Here is an 18,009-nt window from a genome sequence, read left to right as displayed (position 1 = left end):
AGAGAACATTTCACTTATTTTACATCTTAATCCCAAAAATATATAAAACTTAAGCTTCAAATTAGATGAAGTTCTTTCAATAGTTAAGTTCATTTACTGATGTTGCTCATTTACATTTAATCTTTGTTTCAGTCAACCATAAAAAATTTCACACTTTTTTTTTAATTGTAATGAGGGCCTAAGCCCAAAAGAAAAGACAACTACTCAATAACAACAGACGAAAAAATAATTCCACACGAATCAGCTTCAAGAAGATCAGCTAGAAACGGAGGAGGATCAGTATAGTGATGAAGGACTTCACCCCTACAACCATGCTTAGCCAGACAATCAGCGCAAGCATTTGCGTTTCGAGACACATGAGAAATGATTACCACCTCAAATTCGCCCATGAGTTCCATAATCCGACGCGGCATAGCGACACAGTCAACCATCCCAACTTTGCCATCCTCAATCGCTTTGACGACAAGCAAACTATCAGTATTAATTTCCAAGTGCCTAACCCCTAGCTTTCTTGCTAGCTTCAAACCCTCTACCACTCCCCAAAACTCAGCCACATTAGCATTACACTACCCTACGAATTTAGAGTAACCTCCTCTCCATTGACCCTTGTGATCTCGTAAAAGGCCTCCACAACCGGCTGCATTATTAGCTTTGCAAGCACCATCCGAATTAAGCTTGATCATGTTAGAACTAGGAGGCTTCCACCCGACATATTGCTGGCCCAGACTATCCTCTTTACTGACTTTGAAAATCTTCACTGCTTGTTTATAATCCTCGCCCCTCTTCACAATATGCACAATAATCACACTTTTTATTTAAGTTATCCCTTCTTCATTCTTTGATGATGTTTATGATTAACTTAGTTTGTTCCCCTTTGGCATCCTAAAAAAATGTTAAGCACATAAAACCACATTATTCCTCCATTTTTATGATGATAAAGCATCTCTTAGGAAGGTGACTTAAAGAAAGGTTAAGATAAAGAGAAATTGGAGTTTTAACTCCCCGTAACACATATAATGAGTATACCTCCCATGAGAATATACTTTCCCCATACGAATTATCAAAAGGCGGGAAACACTTAAACATGGAGTCAAATAGAAGATGCACATAGAAGAGGACTGAATTGTGTTGTTTGGAAAAACATGATTTTAAAAACTTTTGGCAAGTTAAATCAGAGTTTGAAAATATTTTTCTATTTCTAAGCTGCGGAAAGTAAATATTTAAAATGCAGAAATTAAAAATTTAAAGGAAGAAAGAGAACACAAAGAATTATAATTGTTCGCTCAAAAAAGAAAGAAAAAAAAGGATCTACTCATCTCCCTAACACTTGGTCTTAAGAGTTTCCAATAATATTTGAGAGTTTTTAGTAGGAAAAACTCACGAACCCCCTTATACAAAGAAATTATGGTTGTCCTTTTAACCAAATGATACAAGACAATTAATTTGGGTGTTTGCGTCTTTTCTCTAATAACTTATTGAGAATGAAGTGGCCAATCTTTTTTCCCAACTGTAGATTGAATCGGTTAGTCTTCTCTCCACAAACACAGACCTCATAGTGGTTAGTCTTCAAGTTCCAAATATCTGAGCTCAATTTGGATTAACCGGATAACCGATAACATCTGAGATTTTAATCGGGCTGATCTCAAATCTAGGAAAATTTGTAATATGGTTAATCTTTAACCAATCAAGAACCAATGGAAGATAATCAAAACTTGATAATCCTCAACATATATATATATATATATATATATATATATATATATATATATATATATATATATATATATATATATATATATATATATATATATATATATATATATATATATATATATATATATATATATATATATATATATATATATATATATATATATATATATATATATATATATATATATATATATATATATATATGAAACAAATCAAATAGGAGCATTTTTTAAATGAGAGATGAGAGGAACAAATATCTACTAATAAATTAATTAAAGATTATTTATTAATGTGGATTTTAATTTCTCTCTCTTGATTAATGTAATGGTAGATATTTGCTCCTCTCATCTCATTTTAAAAATGCTCCTACTTGATACATCTCATATAAGAATTGATCACACAATCCCCAACGATAAGCTTTTAACATGTTTAGCTTAAAACCTCATATATAATTCCTATTTGGACAATATTCAACCAAAGTTAATAAACATAATTACCTTGATATAATTATACTAACATTTCAGTACCCGCAACAATAATGTTAGTATAATCAATATACGGGGAACAAAGGTTATCCATCCCCCTTTTGTGGGAGATCTTATGGTGTAGAATGAACGGACACCCCTATAGTGTGGGGGTACCTCCAACCCTGGGCTCACGATTTCAAATGCCTTAACAAAGCCCCAACTATTGGATGCCAACTAAGAAGGCGCAATGTTAAGAACTCTAATAACTTCTACCTTAGAAAAGGAAAAGGAGAAAAAAAACCTCATGTCCTTAATGAGGGGGAGGTGGAAGTAGAATTAAGGGAGGATGAGTCAGAAGAGATGGCCATATTAACCTTCTCTATTGACGAAGAGACCTAGAAAACAACCATATACCCAACTTCCAATGAAGATACATCGACATCTTTTTGAAAGGATATTATCTTTCCCTCAGCAGTATAAGAATACCCAATATCTACGACCTCCTTAGATACTACGGAAGAGACAACCATTATCTCTTTTTTTCTTGGCAACACCAAAGACAAAAAGAAATCACTACCACCATTGTAATCGGCACTAGAACTACTAGGGCCCTACAAAACTGCATTTTATTCTAAATCCTTAACCATTTTTATTACGAAAGAGAAAGAGAGAGAAAAATGATACCTGAATAGAGTTTGAGTGGAAGAAATTGGAGGAAGTTTGCAGATGATTTTTCAAACAAGATGAGTAAAGAAAGTGAAAAATAAGACAATTGAGTCCTTTTATAGAGTTGAACCTACATGCACTCAAAAATCTTTTAGGCTTTCCATAAAACATTAAAAAGCTTAACACGTTTCTAACACATGTGAAGGTCGGGACTATTGAGTGTCTCAAATATAAATCACCATTTCTTACATTAAATGAAATTGGACGCTTACATCAATTTATTAATGTTTGATATCCCTCAGCTAACACACAAGCTACACTGGAGACGCCTGGTAGGGGTTTGGTAATTTATCTCTAACAAAGTAACCCAACCCTAGTTGAGGGACTCACCCCTAACTAAAAGAGTTGACCTTAATTGAGGGACTTTACCCTAAATGTGAAACTCACTACTAACTGAGGGACTCACCCGTAACTACGAGGTTCAGGTGAAAGGAATGGAGAGATTAATCACTTCTCCCTTTACAAGTCTTCGTTCTTGAGGGACCGTGTAGTGATATATTTGTAAAGACTCACAATATGACATAAAGGACCAACCCTCACCCTAAAGTATGTCGCCTATACACTAGGGTGGATAGTGAAATAAAGGTTATGATTCTCTGTACAATTGATGTTGAGATCATGTTTATATGATATATATTAGTGGAAGAGATCATTGTGTTTTAAAACTGCTAATTTTTATAATTTTAGTGTCTTGATTCGAACCAAGAGTTTGCTTGATTCAAATCAAGAGGTAATCTCTACATTTTTTAGAATTTAATTCGAATCAAGAAAGGGTTCGATTCAAATCAAGTTTGACTCTGATTCGATTGAGGGGTGGCCATGTTGTTGATTTGTTGGGAGGAAATCACAAACGCAACGGAATAATTCAACAACACCAACTCTTCCAAATATCACATCCAACTTAGAGACAATAAACAAAACAAAAAACACATCAAACAACACAACAAAATTTTAGTGTGGAAAAACCTTCGTTAACTAGGAGTAAAAAACCACGGGACCCGTAGGCCACTTAAAATCTCCACTATAATCAACAATGGGTTCAAGCAAGGTTCTCTCTAACACTAGTTAGAGGCATACATAAACATCGTCAAGATTTACAATTAATCTTGGAATACAACAATATTCAAGAGAGACAAAACAACCCAAAAAAACACCAAAAATTCTGACCTCAAAGATGGACTTGACACACTGACTTAGAAAACTCTGAATCCATTCAGAATGTGCTCATATGAGTCATGAACGTTGCGTAAAAATTTCAGGACGATTCGGCCGTTGGATTTTGCGCAAGATCCAATTTAGTGGAACTGCTCTATGATGAAATAGGGCTGCGGGATTTCACTATTCTCTCTACTTTTTCTTGTTTTCACTTTCACACAATGAAAGAATAACCTAATCCTCTTTGTTGAGTGCAGTGTTTTAAAACCGAACCGGCCGGTCGGACCGGCCAGATCAGGAACCAAAGGAGTCATCGGTCTGGCCTGGTTGCTGGACCAGATATGCTATTGAATCGGTGAGAACTGGCCAAAACCAGAAAAAACCGGTGAACCGGCGGTTTTAGAAAATCGGTGGTTCAAATGCATACTCTCTTTTTTCACACAAAACGACGTTGTTTTCATCATTTTTTTTATAAATAAAATATAATTAGACTTTATTCAAACCTTATTTGAAACAATTTTTCTCCTGTTTGCAAGTAAACTTGGTTTAAAATTTATTTAAATTTATATTTTGTATTATTTTGTTATGAGAGATGATTATATTTAGAATTTGAATGTAAAAAAATAAACATGTGAAATTATGATATTTTAAAATTGTAAAATTTCGTAGGTGTTGTGATATTTTTTAGAGACTAAGTCATCGGGTTCGACCGATTTAATAAATATATAGTATTATAATAGAGGCCGATTTATTCAACTGAATTATCCGGTTTAATCCGATTTAGTCATGCAGTTCGACCAATGACCCAGTTGTTCAACCAATGAACCAGTGACTCAATACCCTCACCGGTTTAATGACCGATCTAATTTTTAAAACACTGATTAAATGATAACAAAGGCTTACACACATATGAGTCACTAACCCACATCTAATTGGGCCTCTCCAAATAAGAGGAAAAACCAACATGATTTTCAACTCTAGTATTCTAATTCGAAGCCAAGAACTTCCCGACTCGAACCATAAACCCATAATTTTCCTAAAACCCCTAGTTTCATGTTCTAAACCTCATTTCAAGGTAGTTAATTAATCCTTAAGTGTAATATAATTCTAATCTTAAACATCATTAAAATATAGTTGTGGTGTCTTAATTCATGGAGTGGTGAGACTTCATGAAAACCTCCTATAAGAGTGACTAAGTTGTCTCGAACGGGACAATCTAGATCCCCACACTAACAAATGCAAAATGTACAAAATGAATAAATTAAATTCACATTGAAAAAAAGTAAAATAGGTACTGTGTTTGTATAAAATGATGGAGCGAGTACTTTTAGAAATGTTTGATAAATGCACACAACATATAATAATGATATAGCACCAACGCGTCTTTGACTTCTTGGCTCCGTTTTTCACTTTTAGCATCGAGCAATGTGATACGTGATGACAAACAGAAAGAAAAAGAAGATATATGAAAGACTTTTTAGTTTAGTTTTGGAATTGGAGGGAAAATCATATCAACAAGGATGGCATAAAAGTCTCAATATTCACATGTAGTCTTGTTTTCTTCCTTCTTGGGATTGTAAGCAATGAAGAACCTCCAAAAATGGCTCATCACTGTTTTGTTCCTCACTGTTTCTTCTCTAAACAATGTATCAGGTAATTTCTATATCATCCTTTCCTTTCTCAACAATTGGTAGAGATATTAACATTACTTACAAGTTAGTTGCAAGTTAGTTACAAATTAGTTGCGAGGTAGTTATAAATCGGTTACACGAGAGTTAGTTATACTATTAACTTCTATAAATCTCATTGTATCACTTTAACATATAATGCAGGTGCATTTGTGGGAATAAACATAGGCACTCATGTTTCTGATCTACCTTCGGCTTCAAACATCGTTGCGATTTTAAAATCTCATGAAATCAATCATGTGCGTCTCTATGATGCCAATGCTCACATGCTACAAGCCCTATCAAACACTGGCATTGAAGCTATAGTTGGTGTCACCGACCAAGAGATACTGAAAATCGGAGAATCTCCATCGGTTGCAGCGTCATGGATCAGCAAGAACATAGCAGCTTACATGCCTCATACAAACATCACAACAATAGCACTTGGTAGTGAAGTTCTCACATCAATCCCAAATATTGCTCCTGTTATTGTTCCTGCTATGAATCATCTTTACAGTGCTTTGGTTGCCTCGAATCTTCATTTTCGTGTCAAAGTATCGACGCCTCAGTCCATGGATTTGATTCCTAAGCCTTTTCCTCCTTCTACAGCTGCCTTTAACTCGTCGTGGAACTCGACGGTTTACCAAATTCTTCGATTTTTGAAGAATACAAACTCTTCTTATATGTTGAATGCTTATCCTTATTATGGTTATACTAAAGGGGATGGTATTTTCCCGATTGAGTATGCTTTACTTCGATCGCTTCCTTCTGATAAGAAAATTGTTGATCCGAACACGCTGTTCCGTTATGACAGTATGTTTGATGCTATGGTGGATGCTACTTATTATTCTATAAAAGGTTTAAATTTCAATGATATACCAATTGTTGTTACAGAATCGGGCTGGCCGCATTTAGGCGGATCTAACGAGCCCGATGCAAATGTAGAAAATGCTGAGGCCTATGTGAATAATTTGATTAGGAGAGTACTTAATGATTCAGGTCCTCCTAGTCAACCAAAGATTGCAATTAATACATATTTATATGAACTGTTTGATGAAGATAAGAGAATAGGACCTATAAGTGAGAGACATTGGGGACTTTTTTATACTACTAATGGAAGTAGTGTGTATCCTTTGAGTTTTGGTGGTTTTGATAAGATTTTTGGAAATTCTTCGAAGTCGTTTTGTGTGGCTAAAGATGGCGCGGATGATGAAAAGATGGAAGCTGGTTTGGATTGGGCTTGCGGCCAAGGCCGGGCAAACTGTGCTGCAATTCAAGCTGGGAGACCCTGCTATTTCCCTAATAATGTGAAAAGCCATGCTTCTTATGCTTATAATGATTATTATCAAAAAATGCGTAGCGTTGGAGGAACTTGTGATTTCGATGATACGGCTATTATAACTACAGAGGATCCAAGTAAGTTATTGTAGCTTTCTTGTATTATGTTTTAACTGCATGTTTATGCTTATGTTAAGAGTTTCACATCAGACAATATATAATCTCAACATATATTTTGTTATACAGGTTATGGATCATGTATATATGCAGGAAGGTGAGAATGCAATCCACTTATACATCAATTATTATGAATTAGAGTTACAAGTAAATTTTTATATTCTTGTAAAACTAAAATTGGCATTGAATGTTTTTATATCAGTTCTAATGCAAGCACCGGTGGTGATGAGAGCTTTTCTTCTATGGCATTTGGACCTGTAGGTCCTGTTGATTCAAGTTTGAGGCTGCAAGGGTCTAGTCTTCACTATGTGTTCTCTTCTACTAGTTTACTTTTGGCTTTGATGTTGTTATGACTACAAAGTCCTTGCCCTTGCCCTTTTAGCTCGCAATTGCAATTCAATGGTTACTGTGTTCCATCTTTTATTATATGGTGATTTAGAAGATAACAAAAGGGATATAGTATTAATTTGTGTTCCTTATAATGGTGAATTGACTATGCAATGTTTTAACAATGTACATCCTTAAAACTAGCTAGTGATAATTGTTTGCACTTGTTCTCAAATTCCAAAAGTTGTTTTAGTGATATAAACTTACATAGATACATTTGGATAAACCGGGTTGGAATTATTTTTTTTCTTTAAAATTTATTCTAATTTTAATTTATGATGTGTTGCTCTTTATCTATAATAATAAGAAAATTTACTGTTCTGAATTTCACAAAAATATCCTTTGATTATGTTAGTCTAAATTAATATTTTTGGGGCAAAAAATATCTTTTATTTGAGAATTTCTTTCTCCACCTCCCTATGGGGCTGACCCCCAGCGAAAACCCCTAAATACCCTTACTTCGGAAATGCATTTTCGAAATAATTTTTTTTTCAAATTTTTCCAGAATTCGGAAATGCATTTCCGAAATCCTATTTTTTGGGATTTCGGAAGTACACTTCCGAAAAAACACAGAAGTTTTGAAGTATAGAATTATTTTGAAATGGTGGTTTAAAATTAAGATCTTCAAAGATTTATACTATTTATTAGTTAATAAAGACAAATATATTGATTTTAATTATAGGGAACAACCATTTCAAATTTTGGACCGATGAAATAAAACATCTTATAAATGGAATAAGTACATTCCTTTTAGAATAAAAAAAGATATGTTAAAAATTTTGAAAATTAGTTATATTGAATTAATAATGATACACAAAATTAGAATGAATTTATTATATTAGAATGACCCAAAAACTGCCATATTCAGTTCATTTTATTTCTATTAATTAATAATTTTTTTCATTTTGATACTTTGTTTCTTTATTCTTTTGAATCTATCAACTATTATTTTTAGTATATTAAAAAAATTATAAATTTTGATTCCTCTAAATTATTTGCTACTATTTTAATTTAATTTTTTTTTTGTTGCAAAGTTTCACGTGGTGCACTTGTGTATTTCAAATGATTTTTTTATGACATTTCATCAATACAAATTTAAATTATTATTAGTTTAATAGTTTTCCTATTTAATTTTTAAATTTTATAAATTTGAGTTAAGTTTTAATTGTTAAAATTAAAATTTTAATTGTATTTTTTTTATGAATTTTATTATTTTAGATATTTTATAATTACCGTAATAAATTTTAATTAAAGTTAAAATTATATTTTGTAATTAATTATTAAACTATTTATATTTATAATTTAGCTATTTTATAATTAACGTAATAACTATTAGATAATCTGAATAATTTAGTTAAATAATTACAATTTATAAATAATTTATTTAATAATTCAATTATTTACTTTGTAAATAGTTAATAATAGTTAAAAAATAAATTAATAAAGATTAAAGTTATAAATAATTAAATTAGTAAAATAATAATATTTTAAAGTTTTATCAATGGTATATAAAATACTCATGATATTTGTATATTCAGTATATTAAAATATATATAAATTTTTTGATTAATTTATATGTTCTAATGATTATTTAATGACATATCATTGATAAAATATATATTAAAAAAATAAATAAAGATTAAAAAATAAACAATTAAATTAAGAGAATAATAATATTTTAAAGTTTTATCAAAATGAAAAGAATTAATATTTGAAAAGAAAAGATTGAATAATTATTTTTACTAATTTAAAGTTTTATGTATAGAATTAAAGTACCAAAATGAAAAGAATTAACATAAATATAATTGAATACAACAGTTTATTTTTTTAAAGAACACTTAATCTAATTTTGGAAATTAATCAATTAATTTTATCAGGCAATTATATAATCAATTAATTTTAATCTAATATTGGTAATTATATAATTTTAATTAATACAAATTAATTATATTATTAATACAATTGATTCACCTTGATTTTTGTTTTCTGTATCAGACAATATTTCGGGAGTGTACTTCCGAAATATTCCAGGGGTGAATTCGGAAGTGCATCTCTGAATTCACCTTTTTTTTTTTAATTGGAAAAAAAGGGTGTTTTCGGAAATGCATATCCGAAAACATCTTTCAAAAAAAAGTGATTTCGAAAATGTATTTCCGAAATATAGGGGCATTTTGGAATTTTCGCCGGAGGTGACCAAGAAGGTTGGGAGGTTTATAAAGAAATTTTCTTTTATTTTGTTGGTTTCTTAGAGCATCTCCAATGGTAGTACTTTCCATTAAGTTCTCCAACTGTACATAAATGTAATAATTAAATATTCAAACAATTGGTCATGTCATAGTACAGTTGCATTGCAATGCAACTAGTAAAAAATTGTGGTACCCAATCAAATTACTTTATGAGGTAAAGTTGTGGGACCCATTATAATTACACCAATAAAATAAAAATTAAATAAAATATTTTGAGATGATATAGCTGGTGGGACCCATAAAGAACTCAAGAATGGGTTGCACTATTGGAGATGGTCTTACAACCAAAAGTCTTTTTCTAATAACCCTATTTACTTTTTGCAACCCATTCTCTCACGACTGATTTTTTTTTTCTAATAACCCTATTTACTTTTTGCAACCCATTCTCTCACGACTGATTTTTTTTCTAAACCAAAACCTGCTTTGCAAAACACAAGCAATGTCTCTTCTCTCTCATCCGAACCCTCCTCCTCTCTCTTCACATTCCTTTTTTTTAAGTTGTCTCTTCCTCTTCTTTATTCATGTTTTCTTCTGCTATTTTGATTTTTTCTGTTAACATAGTTTACGAATATACTTTATGACGTGCGGTGTGGGGTTTAACGACGGTAGCAGATTTGTGGTGAAGGCAACCTATTTCTGGTGGCGAGGGTGATGGTGGACGAATCATATGAGTTCAAGCATAAACCAGTTTGGGGAACATTTGTTTTGATTTCAAGATAAAAAGTTAATATTTGCTTTTGGGATGTTGATTCGATTTCAAGCAAAGAAGGTGGAGATTTGTTTGTGGTTTAAGGTTTTGTTTCTAGCGAAGAGTTTATGGCGGCGGATCTAAAGTTTTTGTCGATTTCACAGCGGTGTGCGATTTAGAGTTTTTGTTATGTCATGTTTTGAAATGTCATGTTTTAATTTTAGGGTTTTTTGTTACAAACTTTAGCATCTTCTTTGTGTAACAATTGTGCTCTCTTGGATACAGTTAATGCTGAAGCATTTAGTGCATCTTCTAATTCTGATTTTAGTATAGGTTCATATACGGTGCTACATGTATCAAAAGCTTATTTCAGCTCATTAGAATAAACAAAAGTTGATATCTTTATATTTCTTTCTTCATTTTCCCCATTTCACAGGAATGCAGTTATTGTGATGCTTTCGGGTCAAGTGGCAGATGCATTTGCCACTGTATTTGTTGGTGAACTGGTGTTTAAACTTTTTTCAACTTATATGCTTATATGTTTCCGTCACTAAGAATATTCGTGTGTTCCTAACATAATAATCTTTTATAGCGTAGGTAACAAATATTTATTGTGAGTTTCAAAATTTAGTTTGGATGTTACTCAAACTGAACCTCATTTGATTGAACTGATACTAATCTAGCTTTTACTTTTATATGATTTTAAGAAACTTTAATAGTTTGTCACTCGCCTTTCAGATCTTATTTTGATAGAAATGATAACTTCTGTTATCTTGCTTTATAGATAGACTAGTTTGGATGTTTCAAGATATGACATGGTGCCGGATCTTTATTGGTGGCTATTTAATTTTTTCTGTTTTTGGTCGTTGTCTACCATGTGCAATTCTTACTTCTGATTCAACTACTTTTGAAACTGTGAGTTACATCATGTTTGTATCAATTTTCAACTTGGGTTGGGCTGCTACTCAGGTCTCATACTCGTGGGAGGATTTCATGGGCTTACTGGTTCAAGAGATTTTTATATTACCAAGTTGTTATTATTTATGTCCTCACGAGATTAGTTCTTAAAGTTTCTCAGGTTAGGATGTTTTTACTCTCTCTATTTTGTGTTCATTGTCTTGGAAGATGAGAGGCTTAATATGTTTCACAAATTGAATTGAATTGTGTTTGAAGAAGACACCGTTTGAAGAAGACACCTTTAGGAACATAATTCGAAGGAAGCTAAAACTACTTGATTGCATTAAATTTCCAACGTTAAATTTGTCAATCTCCACCGTTAAATTTGTTTACTCTTTGTAGGAGATTGCATGGACAGGCAAACTTCTCAAGGCTTACTTCTTTGCTGGATGCATTCTTTGCATTCTTTGAAACTGATACCTGGAATGTACTTATGCAGTCTTAGTTTTCTCTTTTACTTAAACTATAATAATTTTTACTCAAAGTTTTTTAACAACTTCAATGGTTCAATTTTTTAGAGGCTTCCCTGTTTGGCTCAAGTACATTCCAGGTATCAGTTTCAGAATAGACAATGGGAACCTAATTGTACCTGCTTTAGAAAACTAATCCCTTTTGGTTACTATTATTTCTGAGTGAATGCACAATATGTAATAATTATTATCCTGTATTGTGTGTTATCCATGATAATTTAGTTCTATAGCAGGAATTCAAGTCACTGCCATTCAGCTGTATTCATGATCTTATTGTAAGATAAGGTTTTATGATAGAGTGGCGTGGCACATTGGTGTGATTTTATGATGATGCAAATTATGGTGATGTTCAGCTTAAATGGAGATTAAGGTAAGGCTTGAATGTGGATTTAGTGTTAGCCTCAGACTAATGAAAGGTTAATAGAAGCAGGTTATGGTGGCATGTTAGGAATATGTTAGTAAGAGTGAAACAATTAGTTTGGTTAGTGAGATTAGGGATTGTTGGTTAATCATTATGTTGAACTGTTAGTGAATTTAAATGGGGCTGCTACAGTCAGTTGACTTTGAATCATGGAATCAAGTAATGATTTAGGATGATATAGACTGCTTGCTGCGTTTCCAACTGACCCGAAATTAACACGTTGCGTTGATATCATGTTGGATCTTGAGCTGCGAGTGAGTGTCTGCCTCTTGTATTAATTCTGACCTCAAATTGCATATGTGTTTAGCATGTGCATTGTGCTTTGATTTGGGTTTGTGTACTTAATTGAATTGGTGTGTTTTGGTGCGATTATGCAGGTCTGGTACAATAGCTTAAAGGCATGGCCAAATAAAAATGAATGGTGACCTAATGAGCCTTGGATGAAGGTCTTAAAATGGCGGTGTGCTGTGGATTTATTTAAGCAAAAGTTTCTTCACTGTTTGGACTTCAACCCATGGATTTTAGGGATGGTATGAAGTATGACAACATGTTGAAATTGAAGATGGACACAGTAGGTTTCATGATAGTTTTGTTTGGTTTATAAATTTTTGTAGTGTCTTTGGAATGTAATGTGGATTTGATGGTGGCAATAAACCATGTAGTGATGACCAACTCTAAAAAAATTGTACGGTCGGTGGCATGACCGGATCGAATGTCCCAGTTTTGTTTCGTTTGTTATGTTATTTTGTTGAGGCATGAATTAACATCCATCTGCTAAGCGATAAAATCGAAAAGAAGATAAGTTATCTTTTAGACATGAATTAATTTAAATTAGTTATCTATTGACTGTCTTCTTTGTCTCTATTGCCCTCTTTATTTGTTATCCTTAGTAAGAATTACACTTACTTTATAGTTTACATAATATAAAAAGGAATGCTGTTATCATTGGCCTTGATGATTTTTCTGCATAACTGTATCTAACACCTAACACTTACAGAATGAGTTATCATTGGCCTTGATGAGTTATCATTGGCCTTGATGAAATTATGTGAATTTTGATTGGTCATACTATAATGAACTAAACTATACATTTAGATTGGTGTTGAACTATGAGAATAACAACTATGGCATTTATTATTTCTTTACGGTGTTCTCTGTCAATTGAAAAACACTTCCACTTGAATGTTAACTATCTTTACCATTTTTAGATTTCAATTTAATTACTCATTCATGATTAATTAGTATACTAAGATGGAACAACTTAAAAGCACTTTCTGTATTAGATAGTGTTAGATACATATCATGTGCCATTCATGATTAAATGCACATAGTAATAGAAACCTGGAGATGTTTAAATGAGTATTTGTTGTTGTAGTAGTTTTTTTACTATTAAAATTGTTGTAGTGGTTAAATAGGTAGAATATTGTAGTAGTTTTTTTAATCATTTTCATAGACAAAAATGAAGTTTTCTTTTCTATGTTAGTTTTAACTTTTATGGAATTTGTGTATGCTATAGAATTTTGAGTGAAGAATTCATTAACATTTAGTTCTAAGAGAAAGCCACGTACAATATTGATAACATCTTACTTAGAAATATATTCTCATCTTCTACTCTATTTTTCAAACAACGATAATTTACTCTCTATAATTTTTTGTCATATATTTTATAATTTGTTTGTTTATTTAGATATAAATTTAACCGATATAAGTGGTTATTATTATTATTATTATTATTATTATTATTATTATTATTATTATTATTATTATTATTATTATTATTATTATTATTATTATTATTATTATTATTATTATTATTATTTTTGTAAATGATACGTAAACAAAAATAATATTTGCATACGAGAAAACATTTATTATAAATCTATATATTTCATAGACGAAAAATAATATTTATGATTCAAATATTTTTTATTCAAAAATGGTATACGGAAAAAAAATTATTATTGTTCTAGATATTTTTATATACAAAAATTTACTATTAATCCAAATATTTTTGTAAATGATACCTAAACAAAAATAAAATTTGTATACGGGAAATAATATTTATGATCCAATATTTTTGATTCAAAAATGGTTTACGGAAAAAAATTTATTATAGATCTAAATATTTCTATATAAAATAAAATCTATATTTAAATATTTATTTTCTTTTTTAATTTTCTATTTAAAATAAATATATTATGTAAATAAATGTGCGTAACAAATCAAAACCTGTGCGTATGCACGGGTTAGTTACTAGTTCTAAACATGATTTATACATTTAAATTTATCTTCGTCAAAAAAAGTAAAATGAGGGTAACCTTGTATTTGAATGATTGTGGTGTTTAGGATTGTTGAGGGTGTTTAAAGTTAATTCACTTAAAGTGGTGAGAAAAAAAAAATATATATATATATATATATATGGTTTTTGGGTAGATGATTTGATAGATTGATTCATCTCCAAGACTAAAGTATTTATAAAGGTTCTTGGGCATGGGCTGCAGAGCAGTTATCAACTCTCTCATCAGAAACGTGGGGAGGAAGGACTTGTTCTCCCGTGAATCATGGAGAAGACAATTTTCCCTCCTTGACCCTCTCCTCTGATCATTATCGTTCAAACAAGTTTTCTCCCATCTTTATTTAGTAGGTGGGCCAGGTAATTTGGGTGGCCCAATGGGGCGACCTGTATCGTCGCTTTTGAGCGACCTGTCTCGCCACTTCCAGACGTCTGCCCACTATTAAAATGTTAGGTCTTTCGTTGTTTACTATTGGGTTATCCTTTCTTGGACCTAGTGAAATTATCCTATTACAATTCCTCAAGCACGAAGCCTTGGAAATGGAGAAGTGATTTAATCCTAGGCAAAAGATAATTTTATTGTGGGCGAGACTTAGATAATCGAGTCCCACATGCAATAGTTAGTAAAGGCGGCCTTATCCAACTCTTAGGTCATTGTTCATAGTCGAACATGTAAATGTTTCTTTAGAGGGAGAGTCCCTCAAGTATGGCAACATTTGATGTTTTAGGCATGTGAACCTTTTGTTTGATATTCATCTTTTCACCCTTTACATGTTCTTTTACACTTACTTCTGCGATGTTAGTCTTTCATGTTGCCTTGACGAAGTAAATTTCTAGTTGGGGCGAGCTCCTCAACCATTGCTTGAGTTTATTTTGGCGAGGATCCTCCAATGAAGGTTCAACATTCTTATCGCTTTTGAGGGCAACGGGGATTTCTCTATGAGGATTTAACATTCATATTGCCTCTAAGAACAAAAAGGATTCCTCTTTGAGGATCCAACATTCATATTGCCTCTGAGGGTGGCAAATATTCCTATTTTGTATGTTTTATATGTTTTATGCATGTGTAGGAACACTCTGGTGTCAAGCTCTAGGGCGTCAGGAACTGTATACCTCAAATCAGCAGGCCCTAGAGGAAGAAGACGCTAAAAGGAGTGGTTGTTCTCAAAGTTTGAACCGACGTGAAAAGACTTTAAGGAAGGGTACAAAGGCTAAGCTGGAAAGTTAAAGAAGTTGTATTGTGGTGCAATTACGCGTTGCATGTTACTCTGCACTACAGATTGGTAGGAGACAAGTTGTCCCCTACACGCGCTGTGTAATATTTCCCACATTGGTACGAAAGGATAAGAAAGAGGAATATTCTAAACTATATGGGCCAAACCAAAATACAATCAAGAGGTCGGCGATTCAATATTGAGGAAAAAACTCTAATATAAAGAAGGCTATAATAGGATCATCTTATAGAAAGAGAAAGGAGGTTAAGAAGTTGAAAACTCGAGAGAAACACTAAGAATAATATGAAGAAGAAGAAGATTGTATCGGATCTTAAGGAAGCAAGTCCATCACTACCTTCATTAAAGAATGCAATGTGCTCAAGCGTGACAAAACTCTCATCTTGTTGATTGAAGATTGGAAAAAGTTGTGGTGTTACTCTTAGGTATAAATTTCATTTTCAATATTATTTAGAAATGTTTAGCTTGAAAATTCGTGTTGTTGTATTTGTTATATTTTCCAAGCTCACCATGAGCTAAACTCCATACGTTGAACAATGTGAAGATTAATGCAAAGTAATCTTTTGTTTGAAATAATGTGATCTTTAGCGATGTTTTTTATCATGCAATTTATTATCATACATTTATTTCTTTGAGTGATCATCTTAAAAGTAGATAAAAGATTGTTAATATTGAGGACTCCTTTGAAAAATGTAACTCATGATAAATATGGTTGAAATACTAGAATAAGAATATTTTCTAATCAGTTACTTTAGGAATAAAGAAGTAGGAAAAGCAAGAATCATAAATAACATGAATTAATGTAATGTGAGACTTAGGCATTTGTTCCTTACTTAGTTGCATGTATTTGATGTTGTAGGCATACACCATTAGATTACTTTTTGACCTCACCTACCAGGACATATCACACCCCTTACACATTATAGATGAACAACAATAAATGGAACATTGCTCAACATGCCTCTTACTTTTGTTCAAACTTCTTTAATCTTATGCCTTACTGTTCAACCTTGAATATATGACATAACCATCATTATTGTATTTTGATCATGACTATTTGCAAGTTTACACTTTGATGAATCAATTTAAGTTAATCTAATCATGTGATAATGATAATCTTACTATTTTATCACTTACTACAAGTGGGATGTGTATAATTGCACATGTGTCTAAGAGAAGATTCAAATTAAAACACAACAAGTTTCTGGCGTCGTTATCGGGGATTAAGTAATTAACACTTTGATTTTCTTAAAAGTAAACTTTTGTGAAAAGTATATTTGAGCTTTTAACGTTTTTGTGTCAATTTGTGACACGACAGTATGGATCTATATGCTTGTAGGTATGAAGGTGATGATCCCGCTGACAACCTTCCTAAGTGTTTTGATGACGACAACACTAATGATTGTTGAAGTTGGTGATAATATCTTTCCAACCCTCTAATGATGGTGACCAAACATGAATATATCTCAATCCCCAACAAGAAGGAGACTCAAGATTCCATTGAAGTGCTTATATGATCGATGTATCTAGCAAATGATCTTAGAAGCCTTAGAGTTGTAAAAGACATGAAGTGTGAAAGCTTGTCGATTTGCGTATGTATGAGTGACTAGAATTTTTGTGAAAGTATGGAATTAACTCTTAATATAATAAGGAAACTCTCTCTCTCTCTCTCTCTCTCTCTCACACACACACACACACACTAAAATTTATTTTGAACCTCTGTTTTAACCATCAAAACTCTTTAAAATGTTTTCAAGAGAAAGAAAATTAACCAAGTTTCCTTTTGAAGCATTTTTTGAACCACCCAATCGATTGGGACACTAAGCCAATCAATTAGAAAAAGCCTAATTGATTATATAATCTATTGTGATAGTGTCTAGATGACTAGTAATGGTTCTTTATCTTAACTTTCCAAAATTGGCCAGGATAATTGATTATTTTACTCATCCAATTAATTGATTAGGACAATGATCCATACGATTGGGGCATTACAAATGTCCCTGGATCGTTTCCTTTTTAGCTTTCCAATATCCTATATAAAGAAGGGTTTTCTTCTGCTAATTTCACACCAAACCTATATAAAGAAGGGTTTTTTTCTACAAATTGAGTTTTATTCTCGTAACAAATTAAAG

The 18,009-nt window shown here is 31.9% G+C and overlaps 2 protein-coding genes and 1 long non-coding RNA gene across 3 annotated transcripts; 2 read left to right on the top strand and 1 right to left on the bottom strand.

The window, feature by feature from the left end:
• Positions 1-200: 200 nt before the first annotated feature.
• On the bottom strand, positions 201-683 carry LOC131628812 (uncharacterized). The gene is made up of 2 exons (XM_058899626.1): positions 590-683; positions 201-529 (listed from the first exon to the last, which is right to left on the bottom strand). The coding sequence occupies exons 1-2, from the start codon at positions 681-683 to the stop codon at positions 201-203; spliced, it is 423 nt and encodes a 140-aa protein (XP_058755609.1).
• Positions 684-5,572: 4,889 nt separating this feature from the next.
• On the top strand, positions 5,573-7,794 carry LOC131628831 (glucan endo-1,3-beta-glucosidase 4-like). The gene is made up of 4 exons (XM_058899642.1): positions 5,573-5,714; positions 5,894-7,144; positions 7,253-7,280; positions 7,386-7,794. The coding sequence occupies exons 1-4, from the start codon at positions 5,645-5,647 to the stop codon at positions 7,534-7,536; spliced, it is 1,500 nt and encodes a 499-aa protein (XP_058755625.1). The 5' UTR covers positions 5,573-5,644; the 3' UTR covers positions 7,537-7,794.
• A 2,389-nt stretch (positions 7,795-10,183) lies between these two features.
• On the top strand, positions 10,184-13,194 carry LOC131628805 (uncharacterized). The gene is made up of 2 exons (XR_009291902.1): positions 10,184-12,606; positions 12,730-13,194. It is a non-coding gene; the product is annotated as an uncharacterized LOC131628805 (long non-coding RNA).
• The last annotated feature ends 4,815 nt before the right edge of the window (positions 13,195-18,009 follow it).

This window comes from Vicia villosa, unplaced genomic scaffold (assembly GCF_029867415.1).
Source record: "Vicia villosa cultivar HV-30 ecotype Madison, WI unplaced genomic scaffold, Vvil1.0 ctg.000481F_1_1, whole genome shotgun sequence".
Lineage (NCBI taxonomy): Eukaryota > Viridiplantae > Streptophyta > Magnoliopsida > Fabales > Fabaceae > Vicia > Vicia villosa.
This window is presented reverse-complemented; position numbering and strand designations above follow the sequence as displayed.

What these genes read in the sequence shown, in the direction of transcription:
- LOC131628812 (XM_058899626.1), bottom strand. Translation starts at nt 683, where the DNA reads ATGATCAAGCTTAATTCGGATGGTGCTTGCAAAGCTAATAATGCAGCC. An exon ending in CAAGGGTCAATGGAGAGGAG is followed by an intron (nt 530 to 589) that starts GTTACTCTAAAT and finishes GGGGAGTGGTAG; the next exon opens with AGGGTTTGAAGCTAGCAAGA.
- LOC131628831 (XM_058899642.1), top strand. Translation starts at nt 5,645, where the DNA reads ATGAAGAACCTCCAAAAATGGCTCATCACTGTTTTGTTCCTCACTGTT. An exon ending in TTCTCTAAACAATGTATCAG is followed by an intron (nt 5,715 to 5,893) that starts GTAATTTCTATA and finishes CATATAATGCAG; the next exon opens with GTGCATTTGTGGGAATAAAC. An exon ending in TATAACTACAGAGGATCCAA is followed by an intron (nt 7,145 to 7,252) that starts GTAAGTTATTGT and finishes TTTGTTATACAG; the next exon opens with GTTATGGATCATGTATATAT.